We start from the raw sequence: 19,960 nt of genomic DNA on the forward strand, positions 1-19,960 counted from the left end.
AGTTTCTCCTGAAACTTCCAGTTGTGAAAGTGTTGTGCACGAACTACTGGGGTTACGCCAGCTCGGGGCAGGATCTCTGCTTTCAAGCTGTCGTAGTTCTCCGCTGCTGTTGCCTCCAGATCATGGTACGCCTTCTGGGCATCCCCAATCAGGAATGGTGCTACTATCCCAGCCCACTGTCCCCTGGGCCAGGACTCTCGAGCAGCAGCTCGTTCAAAAGCAAGCAGGTAAGCCTTTACATCGTCACCGGTTGTCATCTTTTGCAGAATGTGGCTTGGCCTCATCATGGGCCTCCCGACCGGTGCGTTGTTTTCCACCGTGGCAAACCGATTCGCCAGTTCCTGCCTTTGGTTTGCCCTCATGCGATCTGGGTCAACAGAAGCTGAGTTGTCTCCTGCTGTGTGTCTGCTTGCTCCCTTTGCCGCCGGTTAGTTTCTTGTTGTGCCTCTGTCTGCTCTCTTTGACGCTGGTTTGCTTCTTGCTGAGTAGCCGTGGCTTGCAACAAGGCTCTGAGAACATCTTCCATAATGAATGTGTTTTTTTTTTTGTTTTTTTTTTATAGGGGTGCTAAGAATCCCACTCTGACACCATATGTGGGGTAGCCAAGACTGACTAGAGGCAGAGACAGCAAACACCCACAGACAGAGTTATCGTTCAGTGCCTTGGCGCACTTTTATCCTCACAAAACAAAACAAAGACAGGAACAAAGTAAATAGTTGAACCAAAATACTATAACCCTTTTACAAACAGAACAAACCAAAATCCTATCTTCACCTGAAGATACTAACTTCACTGTATTGCAGTCCCTAACTCATACAGGACAGCTAAGCTGTTTTCTTGTTTCAAATAAGAACATAAGAAAGTTTACAAACGAGAGGAGGCCATTCGGCCCATCTTGCTCGTTTGGTTGTTAGTAGCTTATTGATCCCAAAATCTCATCAAGCAGCTTCTTGAAGGATCCCAGGGTGTCAGCTTCAACAACATTAGTGGGGAGTTGATTCCAGACCCTCACAATTCTCTGTGTAAAAAAGTGTCTCCTATTTTCTGTTCTGAATGCCCCTTTTTCTAAACTCCATTTGTGACCCCTGGTCCTTGTTTCTTTTTTCAGGCTGAAAAAGTCCCTTGGGTCGACACTGTCAATACCTTTTAGAATTTTGAATGCTTGAATTAGGTCGCCACGTAGTCTTCTTTGTTCAAGACTGAACAGATTCAATTCTTTTAGCCTGTCTGCATATGACATGCCTTTTAAGCCCGGAATAATTCTGGTCGTTCTTCTTTGCACTCTTTCTAGAGCAGAAATATCTTTTTTATAGCGAGGTGACCAGAACTGCACACAATATTCAAGATGAGGTCTTACTAGTGCATTGTACAGTTTTAACATTACTTCCCTTGATTTAAATTCAACACTTTTCACAATGTATCCAAGCATCTTGTTAGCCTTTTTTATAGCTTCCCCACATGGCCTAGATGAAGACATTTCTGAGTCAACAAAAACTCCTAGGTCTTTTTCATAGATTCCTTCTCCAATTTCGATATCTCCCATATGATATTTATAATGTACATTTTTATTTCCTGCGTGCAGTACCTTACACTTTTCTCTATTAAATGTCATTTGCCATGTGTCTGCCCAGTTCTGAATCTTGTCTAGATCATTTTGAATGACCTTTGCTGCTGCAACAGTGTTTGCCACTCCTCCTACTTTTGTGTCGTCTGCAAATTTAACAAGTTTGCTTACTATACCAGAATCTAAATCATTAATGTAGGTTAGGAATAGCAGAGGACCTAATACTGATCCCTGTGGTACACCGCTGGTTACCACACTCCATTCTGAGGTTTTTCCTCTAATCAGTACTTTCTGTTTTCTACATGTTAACTACTCCCTAATCCATGTACATGTGTTTCCTTGAATCCCAACTGCGTTCAGTTTGAGAATTAATCTTTTGTGCGGGACTTTGTCAAAAGCTTTCTGGAAATCTAAATAAACCATGTCATATGCTTTGCAATTATTCATTATCGATGTTGCATCCTCAAAAAATCAAGCAAGTTAGTTAGGCACGATCAAAAACCTCAACATGGTCTTCAAGCCAGTAATCTGTGACACCTGCTTGAAGTGGGAAATCCGAGAAAACCCAGTGGAGCTAAACCAAGTGTGTGTAAAGTGCCGCGCGATCCAGGATTTGCATAAACTAGTAAGTATGCTAGAAATGGAGCTGGAAGAAGTGAGACAGCAACAGGATCTTGAGGAACTGGCACACCCACAATTCATGGAAGTCTGCATCACCCCTAACAGACTGAAAGCCACCAGGGAGATAGAAGGTCAGAACAGCTGGGTTCAGGTAGGCAGAAGCAGGGAAAAAAAGAAACTTCGTCAAACACAACCACCAGAAATCAAAACAACCAACAGATTTGAGTCACTTCAGAATTGTGATGAGCAGAACCAACAACAAGAGAATGAAAGGAACAACATCCAGGACCCTATTGACAGTGGTGACCAGACAGCAAAAAGAAGGGAGGTCATGATTGTTGGGGACTCCATATTGAGAAACACAGCAAGTTCAGTTCGCAGTTTGGACCCCCTTACTACAACAGTGTGCTGCCTTCCGGGAGCCTCGGTCAAGCACATCACTGAGAACGTGGACAGGCTCCTAGAACGAACAGGAGACGACCCGGTAGTAGTCGTCCACATCGGTACAAACAACATTGGAAGAGACAGACCAAAATCCCTGCAAAAGAAATTCAGAGAGCTAGGAAGGAAATTAAAAGAGAAAACCAAAACTGTGGTATTTTCTGGTATACTACCCGCACCTTGCAAAGGACCATATGGACAGCTGGAAATAATTAATCAAAACGCATGGCTGAAGACGTGGTGCACACGGGAAGGCTTCACCTATCTTGATCATTGGACCACATTCTACAACGAGGACTATCTGTATAGACGGGATGGACTGCATTTAAATAACAAGGGAACCAGTCTACTTGGAGAAAAGATCCTCGAGCAGGTTCAGAAGCATTTAAACTAGAAAGGAAGGGGGGAGAAATCAACAAAAAAACAGAAGGGAGACCGCATCAAAACAAGAACAACAACTCAGGTAAGACAACCATTAAATGTATTTATCTAAATGCTAGAAGTATCAGAAACAAAATTCTAGAACTTGAAGCTACTGCATTAACAGGTAACTATGATGTGATAGGTGTTACAGAAACGTGGTTATCTGAGAGTGATGGGGACGAATATAATATTTGTGGGTATACACTGTATAGGAAAGACAGGCAGGACAGAAGAGGAGGAGGGGTAGCGCTATACATAAGCAACAGTCTTGAAGCCCAGGTGTTAAACCTGGACAAAGAAAATAAAACCGAATCAATATGGGTCAGAATAACAGACAAAAATTCAAAAGGCATAATAATAGGAGCATGCTATAGACCGCCAGATTCAGACGGTGAGCACAATAATCTGTTATACAATGACATTAGAAATGTGTGTAGCAAAGGAGAAGCCATACTAATGGGGGATTTCAACTTCCCCCAAATAAAATGGGAAAACCCGGTGGGTAGCGCGAAGGATGAAATAGAAATGGTGGAAATGACAAATGACTGCTTCCTAACACAATTTGTGAAGGCACCCACTAGAGGGGAGGCATGCCTTGATTTAGTCTTTTCAAATAACGAAGATAGAATAACTAAAACAGAGGTCAGAGAACCACTGGCAAACTCAGACCACAACATGGTCTCATTTGAAGTGTTTTTTAAATCCTCAAAAGTAAAGACTAAAGCTAAGGTTTACAATTTTAGAAAAGCAAACTATGAAGGTATGAAACAGAGACTAACAGAAGTAGATTGGAGTAAAATAGAGAAATCACCCACAGAAGAAGGATGGTTGTTCTTTGTCTCTCTACTAGAGGCGCAAAACAATTATATCCCTAAAGTAGACAAATCTAAATGTAAAACTAAATTGCCAAAATGGTTTAATAGATCAATTAAAAAAAATATTCAGCGAAAAAAGGCACTTCACAGAGCATTAAAAAAGGACCAAAAAGAAAGTACGCAGAAAGAGTACACAGAACTGCAAACGCAAGTCAAAAAGGAAGTTAGAAAGGCCAAGAGAGAAATAGAAATGAACATTGCTAAGGGAGCTAAAACCAATTCCAAAATGTTTTTCCAATATTACAACAGCAAGCGAACATTCAAAGAGGAGATTAAATGTTTAAGAGATACAAATGGCAAAATCGTAGAGGAAGAAAAAAAAATAGCAAATATGTTAAATGATTACTTTTCACAAGTTTTTACAAAGGAAGATACTGACAACATGCCCCACATGTCATCCAGTTCCTATCCAGTTTTAAATAACTTTAGCATAACTGAGGCAGAAGTGTTAAAGGGACTAGGAGCTCTTAAAATAAACAAATCCCCTGGGCCGGATGAGATCCTCCCAGTAGTACTCAAAGAAATGAAAGAAGTAATTTACAAACCGCTAACCAAGATCATGCAGCAGTCTCTTGACACAGGGGTGGTACCGACAGACTGGAAAATTGCAAACGTAATACCGATCCACAAAAAGGGAAACAAAACTGAACCAGGTAACTACAGACCAGTAAGCCTGACTTCTATTATATGCAAACTTATGGAAACTATAATAAGATCCAAAATGGAAAATTACCTATATGGTAACAGGGTACTGGGAGACAGTCAACATGGTTTTAGGAAAGGGAGATCGTGCCTTGACACCCCTTGAAATCCAGTTTAATCCCTCCGTACTTACAGTCTCCACACTCAACACTCCTGCCACATCCCTTTTTCTCCCTAAGAACAAAAGGACAGTTTATATAGGACAGATAATTGCAAACACTCAATCAATTAACACCCTATCTACCCAATTAGACAGGTGTATTTTCCTTTTTTGGCTAATTACCACCAGCCCTAAAGGCTTCTGGGAAATGTAGTTCCCCCAGCCACTTCGGCCATGACGCCTATGAGGAACTATAAGTTTTTCACCTTAACAGGGGAACATAGATCTTGTCAGCCTCAAACTGACATACTTATTAGCTCTCACTGCCCCACAATATATATATATATATTGTGAAAGATTGCACCACTTTCAGAGTTCGTTGCCCCTTTAAAAACAGACCCAGGACTCAAAATGGATTTTTTTCAGCAGGATTGCGCACTTTTAATAAACACAAATGAAAACAAAACAAAACAGAAACAAACACCTAGCTCGCTCTTGGAGCTCTAACTAACATTAATGGGAACCTAACTAAGCACTCAGGACGGCTAAGCCATTTACCTGACACAAACAGCGAACACAAACTCACACGGACTTCACTCAGCACTCTCTTCAATATGACTGGACACACACGCAGTCGGGCTCTTCACTCAGCAACCTAGAACACTCTGGCTGCCTCTCTTAAATACCCTGCACCTGACTCCAATTTACAATTAGCACCAGGTGCAGGGGATTAACTAAACAATACAAACAATTAACAATTACAAAAACCCTTAGCCCAATTCACCCACAGTGCATTTTCACATGGTTTTAGCAGGGAGGAATTTTAACCCCCTCCCTGCTATCTTACAATATATATATATATATATATATATATATATATATATATATATATATATATATATATATATATATATATATATATATATATATATGTTTTTTTAAATTTTTTTCAGAAATAAAAAAGAAAGAAAAGAAGAAAGAAAGTAGAGCATAAGCAATAGATTTATTTTTGATAAATAGAGAAAGAAATTGCAAGCAATAGCAAGTTGCTACGACTTATATTTTGCAAACATAAAAAATATATAAAATAATTTCAAGGAATCCTTGAACTTTTGGTAAAGAGCTGAAGAACTTCAACACTTTAGGAACTGAGAACTCTTTCCAGGACCATGGGGCATAATAAGCAAAGGATCCTTTACCAGCATCAGTATGCACATTTGGGATTTTAAAATGCAAAAAAGAATGAGATCTAAGGCTATGGTTACTATGGGAAGCTATAAGGTATTCAATTAAATTCGTTTATAGCGAGTCCTGTTTATCTAAAGTTGATGTTGATGCAAGCCTATATACTGCATCACCATAGTCAATTTGCAACAAAAACATACAAGCAATAAGCCTCTTTTTTTTTTTTTTTTTTTTGTTTCCATAACATATATAACATGTTTATATCATAGTGACGTTTATAGCGTATTCCCATGCCCAACAGAAGAGTGTGGAAGCGTGCACTCACCTCTGTCCAGCACACTGCCTTCCTTCTGTTCCTTTAATACGGTTCATTAGCATATGGTAATGCATTGGTAAATAGAAACATGAGATGCAAATGTATTCTAGGTGGACGTTCAATATGCACATAGCGCAATCAAATTTGAATTGTGCGAAAGCCCTAATTGGTCTGAATATACCAATATCTGTGCGATAATTTTTAGTTAGTTTTAATAACTGCACACCACTGGCTCAAATAGTGTCAGAGTAACAGTCTACTCTGGAGTTGGGTACAATAGTACAAATGTACAATAGTACAGAACCCTAACCCTCCTCACTGTATTGATATGATGGACAGCGGTAGTGTGTTTACATATACAGTTACATGTGTTCTTCACTGCTCCACAGGAATATCGGCATCCAACGTGTGCCATCAAAGTATGGAAATGAAGACTGAGAGAAGGATGAAGAGGGGAGGGGGGTCCTGCCTGTTATCTTTGCTGTGTGTTGCCACAGATCTGTATTAATTGTATAAGTACGTCATACACCCATCTTGTGCCTCATTGCTTTATTTGGCTATTCCATAGGTTGCTGTGCATTACGGGTGAGGGGTGGGCAGCTGCAGTTAACGTTTTCTTAAAATCAGACCGGTGATACGGTCAACCAAACAAAGACCTGTATTTTTTCTGCAGCAGTCCAATCATAAGTTAGCTGAGGCGGGACAAACAGTTCTGTTAATTGTAATTTCTGGCCGTTTTTATGCAGCTGTCCAGTTTGCTGAATGTTGGTGTTGCTAATTGTACAGTCTGTTCATTCATTGAGAAATCATAGTAGGCTACAATTAACATTTTAGAAGCATATTTAGAATGAATTATGATTCTTACAAAAATAATGGCATAACAAAAAAATCCATTCCAGCGACACTCAAAACCTTACAAACTGGGCTTAATCATGATGTTCAAATGGGTGAGCAGAATGAATAACATGCATTTCTGTGTATTGTGTATATAAAAATGCTTGATTGATGTTTACGTTGCAGGTGAATGACCTCTTTACATTTACAAATCAGATAGTGTGCTACCACAGTTAACTTTGTCATGGCACGACTTATATATTAAAAAAAATCATTCAGAAAAAAAAGACAGTATCCAAACCCTTTTTAAAAAATGTTCTTCAAAAACCTACAGCTATGTCGGATCAGCTGGCCTTTAAAGAAACCTATATAGTATTTCCTCATGATACAATACTGTCCGTATTCAATAAAACAGTAGTGTATCAGTACATTAATTTTAAAACTCGGCACCTAGCTATGGAGCCAATTGTGTATTTGAATGGTCCTTATGTATGTGTCCACAATATATTGTGTGGTCTTGTCTGCTGTCATATCAGTACATACTGTGCCAACACCAATGACAGCAGCTTGTCGCATTACTCATGGTGACTGCCCATCATTCTGCATTCTCGCTTGGCTGTTGTGTGCAGTTGCTATATTGGTAGTGAATGCTCTGACGGTTTTGCGAGGCACAAACAGATTTGCGAATTGCTCAAAAAACTGTCATATTCCAATGTCTCGCAACTGCTTTGTGCCGTTTTGGAATATCTCTCATTTTATGCCAAAGCACTATTTTTTTGCGAGGCACAAATTTAGTGAGGGGATTGCGCGAAGATCGAAGGTCGGGCCCATTGTGCTGTATTCATTGCTGAATGTTAATTGGTGATGTGCAAATTAATGTTGTTATTACTCCTATTTTCTTTAAATGTCATATGAAAGAATAATAATTACACTTGTCAAATTATTTCTTCAGATTGTTGGTATGTTACTATTGTGCAAATCAATGAACCTCCCCACTAACCTCACCATAACCTGGAAGTATAATTTACTAATATAGGGTTACAAAACTTGGGGAGCCAGAGCCAGGAGGCTGGTTATTTTTTCCTTTAGAAGAAAACAGTGTAATTACTCTTCTGTAATTAACAAGAAAGCAGTGTTTGATGTAAGTTGAAGTGAATGGTTAAATATGGATATCTGTAAGAAATATAATGAAAATGCCCTGTTTATAACAGGACTTGAAACTGACTGTACAGAAGAATACCTGATTTCTCATTTTGGGGATCATGGTAAGGTTTATAGAGTAATTCGTACAGATGATGAATATGGGGAGGAAAAGGGGAGAGTCATAGTACAGTATGAATCTGACTCTGCTGTAGATAAACTTAGTACAGAGCAAGTAGGTTGTCAGCCAAGTGTACATGGTCTAGAGGGATTCTGGGTCATTAAAAGCATAAAGAGCAGATTGCAGGAAGAGACTGGTAATACTCTTACTGAAACTTACCTGAATGATTTAAGGGCAATAGAGGGTGCTAGAGGGGAGAACTTTGTTAAAGTGTTACAAGATGAGCTCACTAGAATACAGAATAGTATTGTAATACCGCCACAGAAAGATAGACCTGCACACAACACTATTGCTAGTAGTTCTAACGGTAATGCTCAAACTTTACAAAGTACAGAGTGTAGACCCAGTAACTCAAATGTTGATTCCCATAATGCTGATCAAAGTAATAGTTTTGTCAACTTAACCCTGTCAAGCAGTCAGTCTCATACTTTACACATACACCCTACTGCAGACATTATCAATTCCCCCTACATACAGAAAGTAGTTGTTGAGTATGACATCAAAACTGTCAGTCAAGCCTTACATAGCTATGGCCCAGCTAAACTGCATGCATTCTCAGGGAGGACTCACCAAACCTAATGGTGAAGTTAATTATGAGATATGGCACACACAAGCTGAGCTATTGATTAATGATACTTCAGTAAGTGATCAGCAGAAGAGATGGAAAATACTGAAGAGCTTACTGACTCCAGCCTCAGATGTAGTAAAGCCTCTTGGTAATAATACACCTCCACAAGCATATATAGCACAATTAGAATCTGCGTTTGGTATAGTGGAGGATTGTGACAAACTTTTTGCACGATTTTTGAATACAAATTCACACCCAATTCACATTTGTCACACCCACCCAGCTAACTTATGATTGGGCTACCGCAGAGACAATACAGATATTAAATTGGTTGATCGTATCAAAAGCCATTCAGAAAATAAAGTGTACAAGCACAGCATAAGCGAGCAGCACTATCAACAGCCTGCTGTGGCCCTTTTGTTGGAAAACAAGTTTAAAGCTTTCTTTATTTGCCAACGCTACGACCCGCCAGAAATATGTTCACTATCCATAATTTAAAAACAGCTGCCACGGGCACGATGGCTTGGCTTCGCGGGCACGAATTTGCCCACAGGCACAACTTTGAGGACCACTGTTCTAAGAGGTGCACTGCTGTCACAGTTACTGCAATTCTTTTTGCAAGGCAATTTGGTTTTGAATAGCTTGCATCCCACAGTCTTGTCAAGTGAATTATCTGAGCTGCATGGTCTTATGATTTATGTTGAGCTTTGCAACACAATTTGTATTAATTTGCTACAATAATGAAGTTGTGGTTGCTCTGGAGGTGCTGTTGCTTTTCCAGTTTTTACATATTTAGGCCCAAATTTATAAAGGGGAAAAAACAACCGCAAAAAGCCATGTAATGTGCATGTTCAGTACGGCTGCACTCAGCGTCAAAATAACAACCAGTTTTATAAGACTAATTAGGTGAAGCAGGTGATTCCGCACTCAAACAATTTAAATAAACCTTTGACAGGGTGCAACCTGTTTTTGTGTGTTTTTGTGTTGTTTAGAGTGGATGTGAGTGAGTCTACAAGGTGGATCTGTGAGTAAATGAGTTTGTGTGAGGAATGCATGGAATGTGCCTGCACTAATGAGGAGAGTGGTTGGGAGTGTTAGTTGGTGAGTGGTTGTGAGAGTGAGATGACCTGTTTGGTAGCGATGTGTGAGTGACAGTGATAGCAGTGTTTTTGCTAATTGTTTATTAGTTATTGTTTAGATTGTTTTGTGTGTATTTTTATTAGGCCATTTTATTAGAGCGGAAAGGGAGGAGCCGTTGCTGCCATCCCAAGAGCCGGGCTGGGGTTGCCTGCTGCTCCGCATTGCCTGGGGTTGCCTGCTGCTCTGCTTCGCCTGCGGTTGCCTGCTGCTCCGCATTGCCTGGGGCTGCCTGTGTCTCCTTTTTGTCTCCTAGGGTTGCTGAAGGTCCCGCTTCGCCTTTGGTTGCTGAGGGCTCTACATCGCCAAGGGTTGCGGAGCCCTCAACATCGCCTGGGGTTGCCTGCTGCTCCTCATCGCCTGGGGAGCCACCAGTTACAAAGTATGAGGAAGTGGTGGAGCTCCTGCTGCCGCCTTCATGGCCAAGGGCTCCCCTCCCGAGTTTGCCTCCCAAGGGTCCGCTGCTGCCATCACCTCCCAGCCACCCGAGGGTCTGCTGCAGCTGTTGCCTCCCGAGGGTCTACTGCTGCCATCGTCTCCCAGGGATGCGTCCGCACTACCCCGGGATGCCGCCTGCCTGCCGTCACCCGGGGACGTCACTGAGTTGGGCTAAGTGAAGCCTCTGTTCTTCCCCCGGACTTTGAGAAGAAACTCTGGGTGTTTAGGGGGGGAGGTGGCCGTTTAGGCCATGTTGTGTTGCGCACATGGGGGGAGGTTGTGACAGGGTGCAGCCTGTCTTTGTGTATTTTTGTGTTGCTTAGAGTGGATGTGAGTGAGTCTGCAGGGTGGATCTGTGAGTAAATTAGTTTTTATGAGGAATTTGTGGAATGTACCTGGACTAATGAGGTGTTAATTAATCAATTAGTCCAGGCACCTGTATAAAAGGAGAGTGGTTGCGAGAGTGAGAGGACCTGTTTGGTAGCGATGAGTGAGTGTGTTAGCAGTGTTTTTGCTAGTTGTTTATTAGTTATTCTTTAGATTGTTTTGAGTGTCTTTCTATTTGGCCATCGTGCCCTTTTGTTTTGTCTGTTGATTATTATTTAATTAAAAGTATTTTATTTGCTGCACTTTCTGACTCTGAGTCTCCTCACTTTGGCTACCCTGCCACAACCCCTCACTGCAATTAGAGATGAGTGGTATTTAAATTAAATGATGATGATACTCAAGTGAAAAGTGAAATTTAGCAATATGGAAGTGGAGATTTTGGTACAAGCAGTACATGAAATGTGTTACAAGCTTGAAATACATTACCAGGACAAAATAATAATATGGAATGTGCAGTGGCTTCTTAATAAACAAATCTACCACTTCAAGCTAAAAAATCAGATCCCATGGTTTCCAGCAGGATTAGTCCTGCGTGGAGGCTGCCGAGCCAGACCCTGAGCCACCCCACCCCACCGCCCCCCCAACTCTTCACTAATCGCCCCCACCTGAAACTTCTCGGACTCCTTCAATTGCCAGCCCTCCTTCTTAGCAGCCTGACATTCCCGTTCAGTTTCCGGTGTTTAAATTTATGGCAATACGATGCTGGGTCACGAAAGGGAAAGATCTCTCCAATTACTTCCTCTTTCTTAGCCAATATGAAGGATATTGCCATCAAAGCAGCTAGCCAACCTTTAAATTGCTCACAGTCCTGTCCCAGAACTACTGGCACTGGCAACCAAGAACACAAACCTACTTGCACTCGGGTCTCCTGCTGGCCAATTTTTTAATTTACATTAACCTTTGGATAAGTGCACAAATCCCCATGAACATATTTAATATGCATCCGTCCCAATATGTGTTTATGCCCAGGTGAGATTAAGCTCTCCTGTATTAGTAACTGACTACACCCTGAATCCAAGAGAGCCTGGGTTAGTGTACCATCCACGGTTACAGGAATAACAAAACCCATCTACTAGAGTGACTGAGGTAATTGAACACTCTTACCTGGTCGGATGATGTCACATTCCATGGCAGGGCACTCCCGAGCAATGTGACCCACCTCCCGGCATGTCCAAGACCTTGGTTTCTTGCCTCAGAGCTTCAGTAAGTGACCGAAAGACCGGAGCCTCAAATGGGCTCAGCAGTAGAACGGCTGCGCAAATCCCTGGTCCAGCCCCGTAGCAGCCTGTGGATATCTCCACCCTGCCCCTTGTCTCGGGCCAGGATCTCCCACCACCACACTCTGTCCAAAGACCTGGCTACCCATCCCCCAGTCCCTTTACCGTCCCTGGGCCCGGTAACAAGGGTGATGCTAGAGTAGTAATCTCCCCAGGCAGCCTAGCGGGTGTTGGTTCTGCTGCCCAGAACAATTTCACCAACAGCAATGCCTGATCCAGATTTGTAGGTGCATGTAGGTTTCTCTGCCACAAAAACCTCCTCCCAAAACTTGCAGCGGTAGCCCTCAGTGTTGCCCACACGAGGTTAAGGATGGCTGCTTTCAGCGTGCGGTAATCGACCATTTCCGCGGGAGCCAAGGTCCTGGCAGCAGCTTTCGCCTCCCCCGTCAGTTTTGGTATGAGGTATCCAGTTCACTGAGCCTGTGGTCACCCAGTGAAGGTCGCCATAGCCTGGAAAACTTCCAAGTAAGCTTCCGGTCAATCCTTCACTGTTATCTTTGTTGGCGTCTGTAGCCTCAGGTCTGGCCCCGCAAATCTGCCCCTTCCCTGCACAGATGCTGTTAGTGTTTGGCGCAAGAGGTCCAGCATGGCTGTGAACTGTACTACATCCATGGCTCACACTGCAGTAAGTGAGCAGTGCCAGTGAATCCCACTCTGACACTCTGTGGGAGGGTGGGAGATTCACTGGACACAACACACTGGTTTGAAGGTTTAAACACAGTGCAGGGGTATACTTTATTGATTCTGCCACAAGGTAGCACTGTACTGCTGGTTCCCCTGATACCATCAATGATGGCAAAAAGGAAAATAAAACACAGTAATAAAACTACAAATAAAAAGTTGCTGCTATTACAGCGTCTCCCACTGTTGGTATTCGTATGGCCCGGGTCTTCAGCCTGTGCCCTGCTATTCCACTACCATACACTGTGGGGCTGCCCAGGGTTTCCACGCTAACTATACACACCACCCTTGGGGACGTAGCTACTAATTTTTTAATCTCCTCGCTCCAGATGCTGGCGTTTTATTTTTAATTCATGTCGCCATTGTCAATCAGATGGGCAGACCTGAAGAATAGCAGAGCATTATTTTTATAGATCGAGCACCTCTCAAGGCCCGCCTCCCAACCACTCAGAGAGAGAGAGAGAGAGAGAGAGAGCACAAACAAGACCTCATCCAACTGCTCCGTGTCACTGCCATGATTGACAGACGGACCCTTCAGGGCTCCCGAGCTCCTCCTGCACGTAAGCTATGAAACATGTATTGAAAATTGGAGTTTGCAAAACAATACAATATTAGAAACCGCAATTTACAAACTGACTTGATCAGAAGGGTAAATTAGCTGTTTGCAAAATGTTATTAAATGTTTCTTTGTCCTTGAAAATGATTTCTCCTTCTTGCTGCAGAGAAGCCTCCCACATCACCTTGCCTTTTTTGTAGCCTACTATCTGACTGCAGCAAATTGATGTCTGCTTTTCAGAATTCTTAAAATAATCACGCAAATAAGAGGCCCACAATTACTGGCAGCTTTAATAAATTAGACAGAATATTTAATTGACCTAATTTGCAAAAGATTTTTTAATCTCTGTGTTATTGCCCATTGTGATTAAAACTGACTTGCCGTAGGGATATGCAGCTTTTATATGTTACAGCACACTGAGGAGTACATCAGTGAGAAGAGCCCATTGACACAAAAGTATGTGCTTCATATGCAAAGTGTTTCTAAACTTTTGTCCCAAAAAAATCCAAAAGGCCATACAGTTTTCAATATAATTTATTTTTTATTTTTATTTGAACTAACAAGTAAACGAAAAAAAAAAACGCCTTCACACTTAAATAGTTCAACAACACATAAACATACAGACTATTCTTTAAAGTGACCAACAGTGGAAAGAGCTCCATGGTGGTTTTCTTTTGACGACACAGTGCAGATACAAGGCAGTGGTGCACAAGTCTTTCATGATTGTCAATTGAAACTATAAACAAACCTGTGGAGCTTTTACACAAGCTGGAGAGTGCGAGGGAGAAAGTCTCACAGTTTGGATACAGAAGCACAGTTTGAACCAGTGGAGAGTGTTCAGCTAGTTATAATTCCCTGCTTTACGCTAGAAAAACCAGACCCCACAGATTCGTCTAAGATATATATATTATAATATATATATATATATATATATATATATATATATATATATATATATATATATATATATATATATATATATATATATATATATATTTAGGATTTATCATGTAACAGTATCGTTTCTCATAACAATGACTTTTCCCCTCTTTCTCATATCTTCCTTACTCAAGCATGCATTTCTACTGCATATTAGTGGATACTACTGTTTACAAGGGCATTGGTAATTATCTTCCTATATTGTTAGCTATTATTATAATATACAATATATTGAACTATCCCCATTTTCCAGACATCTATAAGATGGTAGAAAACAATAGTTGTTAAATTTCTTTAGGCATGCGTCTTTAAAGACTGTTCATAAAGTTATGCAGGAGTAGCAGGTTTGTTTAGGTTTGATTCTTCCTTAAAATACGGGCCGCTGGTTCCTGTTAATAAATCTCCTTCTCCGTGGTTGACTCCACTTGGTCGATCATGGTGGTGTCTCCTTTTCCTTCTGGTTGGTTGGATTGCTCACTATGCTTCTGCTGTTCGGCAATCAGTTCAAGTCCTTCCAGAATGTTCTGGACCTTCCTGACCCCATCCCTCCGGGCCTGACGGACATCAATCCTCCCCTCGGGATCCACAGAGTCCAGGGCCAGCAGCTCTTTAGTCAAGAACTCTTCCAGCATCAAATAGTGCTTGTCGTATTTCTTTCCTTCAAAGTTCTGGACTTTTTCCTCCAGTTTCTGAACCCTATCAACAATCTGCTGAACCTTAGCCAGGCCCGGGTGGCTTGGTGACAATTCTTCTGGTTCTTCTGGCTTCTGAGGAGGAACCTCTTCTGGGGCAGCCATCATTTCCTGTGGGACACTCTTTGTTGTCGCAAAAATCTTGGCCCCTGTCTTCTCAGGCATGGGTAGTGACTGTCTCAGGTCACACTCCTTGTAAAGTGGCTGAACCGGGATGTCCACCCCGCACAGGCCGCCTCGTTCCTCCCGGTGCATCCCGGGAGGTGACTCTTGACAAGGGATCTGGTGTTGCACCTGAAGACACAAGATAACAGCATAAGGAATGGGAGTCCTCCTTCTCTGGGCAGAAATATTTTCAATAATAATCCAGTGTTTATATATATATATATATATATATATATATATATATATATATATATATATATATATATATATATATATACTGTGCAAAAGTTTTAGGCAGGTGTGAAAAAATGCTGTAAAGTAAGAATGCTTTCAAAAATAGACATGTTAATAGATTATATTTATCAATTAACTAAATGCAAAGCGAGTGAACAGAAGAAAAATCTAAATCAAATCCATATTTGACGTGACCACCTTTTGCCTTCAAAACAGCTTCAATTTTTCTAGGTACACTTGCACAAAGTCAAGGATTTTGCAGGCATATAGTCAGGTGTATAATTAACAATTATATCAAACAGGTGCTAATGATAATCAATTCACAATCATTAACTGAAACAGAAACAGCTGTGTAGGAGGAATAAAACTGGGTGAGGAACAGCCAAACTCAGCTAACAAGGTGAGCTGGCTGAAGACAGTTTACAAAGGTCATACACCATGGCAAGACTGAGCACAGCAACAAGACACAAGGTAGTTATACTGCATCAGCAAGGTCTCTCCCGGGCAGAAATTTCAAGGCAGACAGGGGTTTCCAGATGTTGTGTCCAAGCTCTTTTGAAGAAGCACAAAGAAACGGGCAACGTTGAGGACCGTAGATGCAGTGGTCGGCCAAGGAAACTTACTGCAGCAGATGAAAGACACATCATGCTTACTTCCCTTCGCAATCGGAAGATGTCCAGCAATGCCATCAGCTCAGAATTGGCAGAAAACAGTGGGACCCTGGTACACCCATCTACTGTCCGGAGAAGTCTGGTCAGAAGTGGCCTTCATGGAAGACTTGCGGCCAAAAAGCCATACCTCCGACGTGGAAACAAGGCCAAGCGGCTCAACTATGAACGAAAACACAGGAACTGGGGTGCAGAAAAATGGCAGCAGGTGCTCTGGACTGATGAGTCAAAATTTGAAATATTTGGCTTTAGCAGAAAGCAGTTTGTTCGTCAAAGGGCTGGAAAGCGGTACACGAATGAGTGTCTGCAGGCAACAGTGAAGCATGGTGGAGGTTCCTTGCAAGTTTGGGGCTGCATTGCTGCAAATGACATTGGCGATTTGGTCAGAATTAATGGTCTCCTCAATGCTGAGAAGCACAGGCAGATACTTATCCATCATGCAATACCATCAGGGAGGCATCTAATTGGCCCCAAATTTATTCTGCAGCATGACAACGACCCCAAACATACAGCGGAAGTCATTATGAACTATCTTCAGCATAAAGAAGAACAAGGAGACCTGGAAGTGATGGTATGGCCCCCACAGAGCCCTGATCTCAACATCATCGAGTCTGTCTGGGATTACATGAAGAGAGAGAAGCAACTGAGGCTTCTTAAATCCACAGCAGAACTGTGGTTGGTTCTCCAAGATGTTTGGGCCAACCTACCTGCTGAGTTCCTTCAAAAACTGTGTGTAAGTGTACCTAGAAGAATTGATGCTGTTCTGAAGGCAAAGGGTGGTCACACCAAATATGGATTTGATGTAGATTTTTCTTCTGTTCACTCACTTTGCATTTTGTTAATTGATAAATATAAACTATTAACATGTCTATTTTTGAAAGCATTCTTACTTTACAGCATTTTTTTTCACACCTGCCTAAAACTTTTGCACAGTACTATATATATATATACACATATATATGACGGCGAAGCGCCATGTGTTTTTGTTTTGTTTTGTATTGTTTGGTAGTGTGGATGGGAACCCATCCACTATTTTGTAAACTCGTGCAGATTGTGGCTGAGGGGTAATAGAGTAATTACTAGCTAGTTAAACCCCTTGGTCACAGTATAAAAACCTGCAGCTCTCTACACTCCAGGTGGCATGTTCAGAGGAGGAATGAGAGCGAGCGAGCGAGGGAGGCGTGAGATAGAAATTTAAAAATAATAGAGGATCCGTGAAGGCTACTGCCCAGCGGGAGCTGTTATATTTTGTGGTCTTGATTTGTTTTATCTGTTGTGCTCTGTGAGCATTTATATTTGTTAAAACCTTTTATTTATTTTTATTTAAATAAACGGCGCATGCAACATCTTTTTCACTGCAGTTACCTCTGTGTTCTTCCTGCATTCCAGCCTGACGTCACCGCAGCGCCAGCCTGTCACACATACACATTTTAATTTCACCACTATTAGCAAGTAGTGGCTGCAGAATGTCTATCTGACAAACAGTCACTCAGTGACAAGCAGGTTTTAATGGAAGAGGAGGGGCTAGCATACACAGACACTAGCAGTCCTATAACCCTATATTTGAACAGTGAAATCATAATCAGCTCCCTATCTTGTATTCTCTTCATCAACCACCTTCTTTTTTCAATGAAAATAACAAATGACTAAATAAAAATGGGTTAAGTATAGAAAAAAATATAGCTGAATTGTTTAACTTGCATATAATTACAAAGCAGGATATAAAAGAGTTATATGATTGTGATTTTCTTTGTATGGGATATATTGACGCTAGTACCATGTAAACAGACACAGAACTGTGACGAAGTGCCCGCCCCTGTGTGTATTTTTTGTTATATGTTGCGTGTGGTGTGTTAAATGTTGGTGTATAGTCATTAATACAAGGGATATAAACAGGTCTGTGTAACACAAGTGTTTAAAATGTATATTTGTTTGTCATGAGGATTGCACAGCACTTCACGTGCAAGTAAAAAGTAATAATATGTGAGCACGGGGAATTGCACTTTATTAATTCACGTGCAGTTGTACCGCGACTCCAACTGAATGATTGATTAGCAATCGAGTCACGGTACAGCTGCATAAAAGCTGCATGATTTCACCCACTCGGGGTTGTGTGTTCGGTGAGTGGAGAACGGGATTGGAGACGGAGGTAATAACTGTGATAGGAATAAGCGTATTTAAAATATCTGCTCACTGTGTTTTGTGTAGTGTTAGTCCGTTTTGTTTATCTCTTTTGTTTTGGCGAATGTGCAGTGTCCTTGTATTTTTGTTTGTTACAACCTTTTTATTTTCTGTTCTGTTTATTTAATAAATGCTGAGCGAAAGTGGTCTGACGTCACCCACTCCGACCGTCTTTGTGACAAGAACATACATAAAAAAAAAACAGCCAGGAGCCCTACATAGAATGCTAGTACATACCTGTGGTTCCATGGTGTGCACCCGGACTGGGGACTGGGCCCTCAACTGCTGGGGGATGCGGATGGGCGATGCTTCACGGCTTGGCCGGTCTCGGGTACTCTGTGAGAGGCTGGGCTGGTAAGCCCAGTCCTCTGGTTGCACACTGTGGTAGACGGGCTGGTACTCAGGGTGCTGGGGCCACTGGGGGGCCTGGGGTTGCTGGTGTGATAGATGGGGCTGAAGCCGCCCTCCTGCCCCTTCATGGATCACTGGGATGGAAATGTAGCCCGGCAGGAGCTGGGGGCCTGCGCTGCAGGGCCTCCCAGGCTGTTGAGCAGGGGCTGCATGGGAGCAGTCCTGGGGGTGGGGGTCATGATGATGGTGGTGCTCATGGGGCTGCAAGGAAGACAGAGAGTTTAGCTGAAAATCTGCTCAGACTGAAGCAGTTTATAAAGTGTCCCATAGGGCTTTCAAAGTGCAGGCACAACTCCATTATCCAAACCTACTTTACATCCTCTCAACAGCGACAGCGAGTGGGAGAAGTACAGGCCTGGAAAAGTACAGAGCAGTTTAGAAGCAGTAAGGAGAAATTGCATCTTGAATTGCTTTAATCAGAAAACAGAGGACATTGGGGAAACACAGCAGCAGCTCAAAGTCAAACAGCCGCGTGTGTTTTTCTGATAACAAACAAGCTGAAACTCGGAGCAGCTGATTCAAATTCAGCGCCGTTTTGAGACACGGGCGAGGGGAGGAGCCAACAGCACAGCAGAACAACGCAGTTAAACGAGGCAGTCTTCCCAGCGACTGCGAGTGGAAGCGACAGCGAGTGAGAGAAGTACAGGCGTGGAAAAGTTCAGAGCAGTTTAGAAGCAGCTTGAAAGCAGGTTGACACCTGCAGAAGAAACTCAACTTCAAAAAAAAAACCCTCAACATGGTCTTCAAGCCAGTAATCTGTGACACCTGCTTGATGTGGGAAATCCGAGAAAACCCAGCAGAGCTAAACCAAGTGTGCGTAAAGTGCTGCGCAATCCAGGATTTGCATAAACTAGTAAGTATGCTAGAAATGGAGCTGGAAGAAGTGAGACAGCAACAGGATCTTGAGGAACTGGCACACCCACAATTCATGGAAGTCTGCATCACCCCTAACAGACTGAAAGCCACCAGGGAGACAGAAGGTCAGAACAGCTGGGTTCAGGTAGGCAGAAGCAGGGAAAAAAAAGAAACTTCGTCAAACACAACCACCAGAAATCAAAACAACCAACAAATTTGAGTCACTTCAGAATTTTGATGAGCAGAACCAACAACAAGAGAATGAAAGGAACAACATCCAGGACCCTATTGACAGTGGTGACCAGACAGCAAAAAGAAGGGAGGTCATGATTGTTGGGGACTCCATATTGAGAAACACAGCAAGTTCAATTCGCAGTTTGGACCCCCTT

The 19,960-nt window shown here is 42.1% G+C and overlaps 1 protein-coding gene across 1 annotated transcript in view; it reads right to left on the reverse strand.

Moving 5' to 3' along the window:
• Positions 1–14,403: 14,403 nt before the first annotated feature.
• Positions 14,404–19,960, reverse strand: part of LOC121321925 (BAG family molecular chaperone regulator 3-like) — a gene marked incomplete at its 5' end in the record, with an annotated part of 49,608 nt that continues 44,051 nt past the window's right edge. Inside the window, 2 exons of the mRNA XM_041261318.1 lie at positions 14,404–15,351; positions 18,543–18,917. Of these exons, the coding sequence (XP_041117252.1) occupies positions 14,758–15,351; positions 18,543–18,917 (969 nt within the window). The remainder of the gene's footprint in view (positions 15,352–18,542; positions 18,918–19,960) is intronic.

This window comes from Polyodon spathula, chromosome 10 (assembly GCF_017654505.1).
Source record: "Polyodon spathula isolate WHYD16114869_AA chromosome 10, ASM1765450v1, whole genome shotgun sequence".
In the NCBI taxonomy this organism is placed as follows: Eukaryota; Metazoa; Chordata; class Actinopteri; order Acipenseriformes; family Polyodontidae; genus Polyodon; species Polyodon spathula.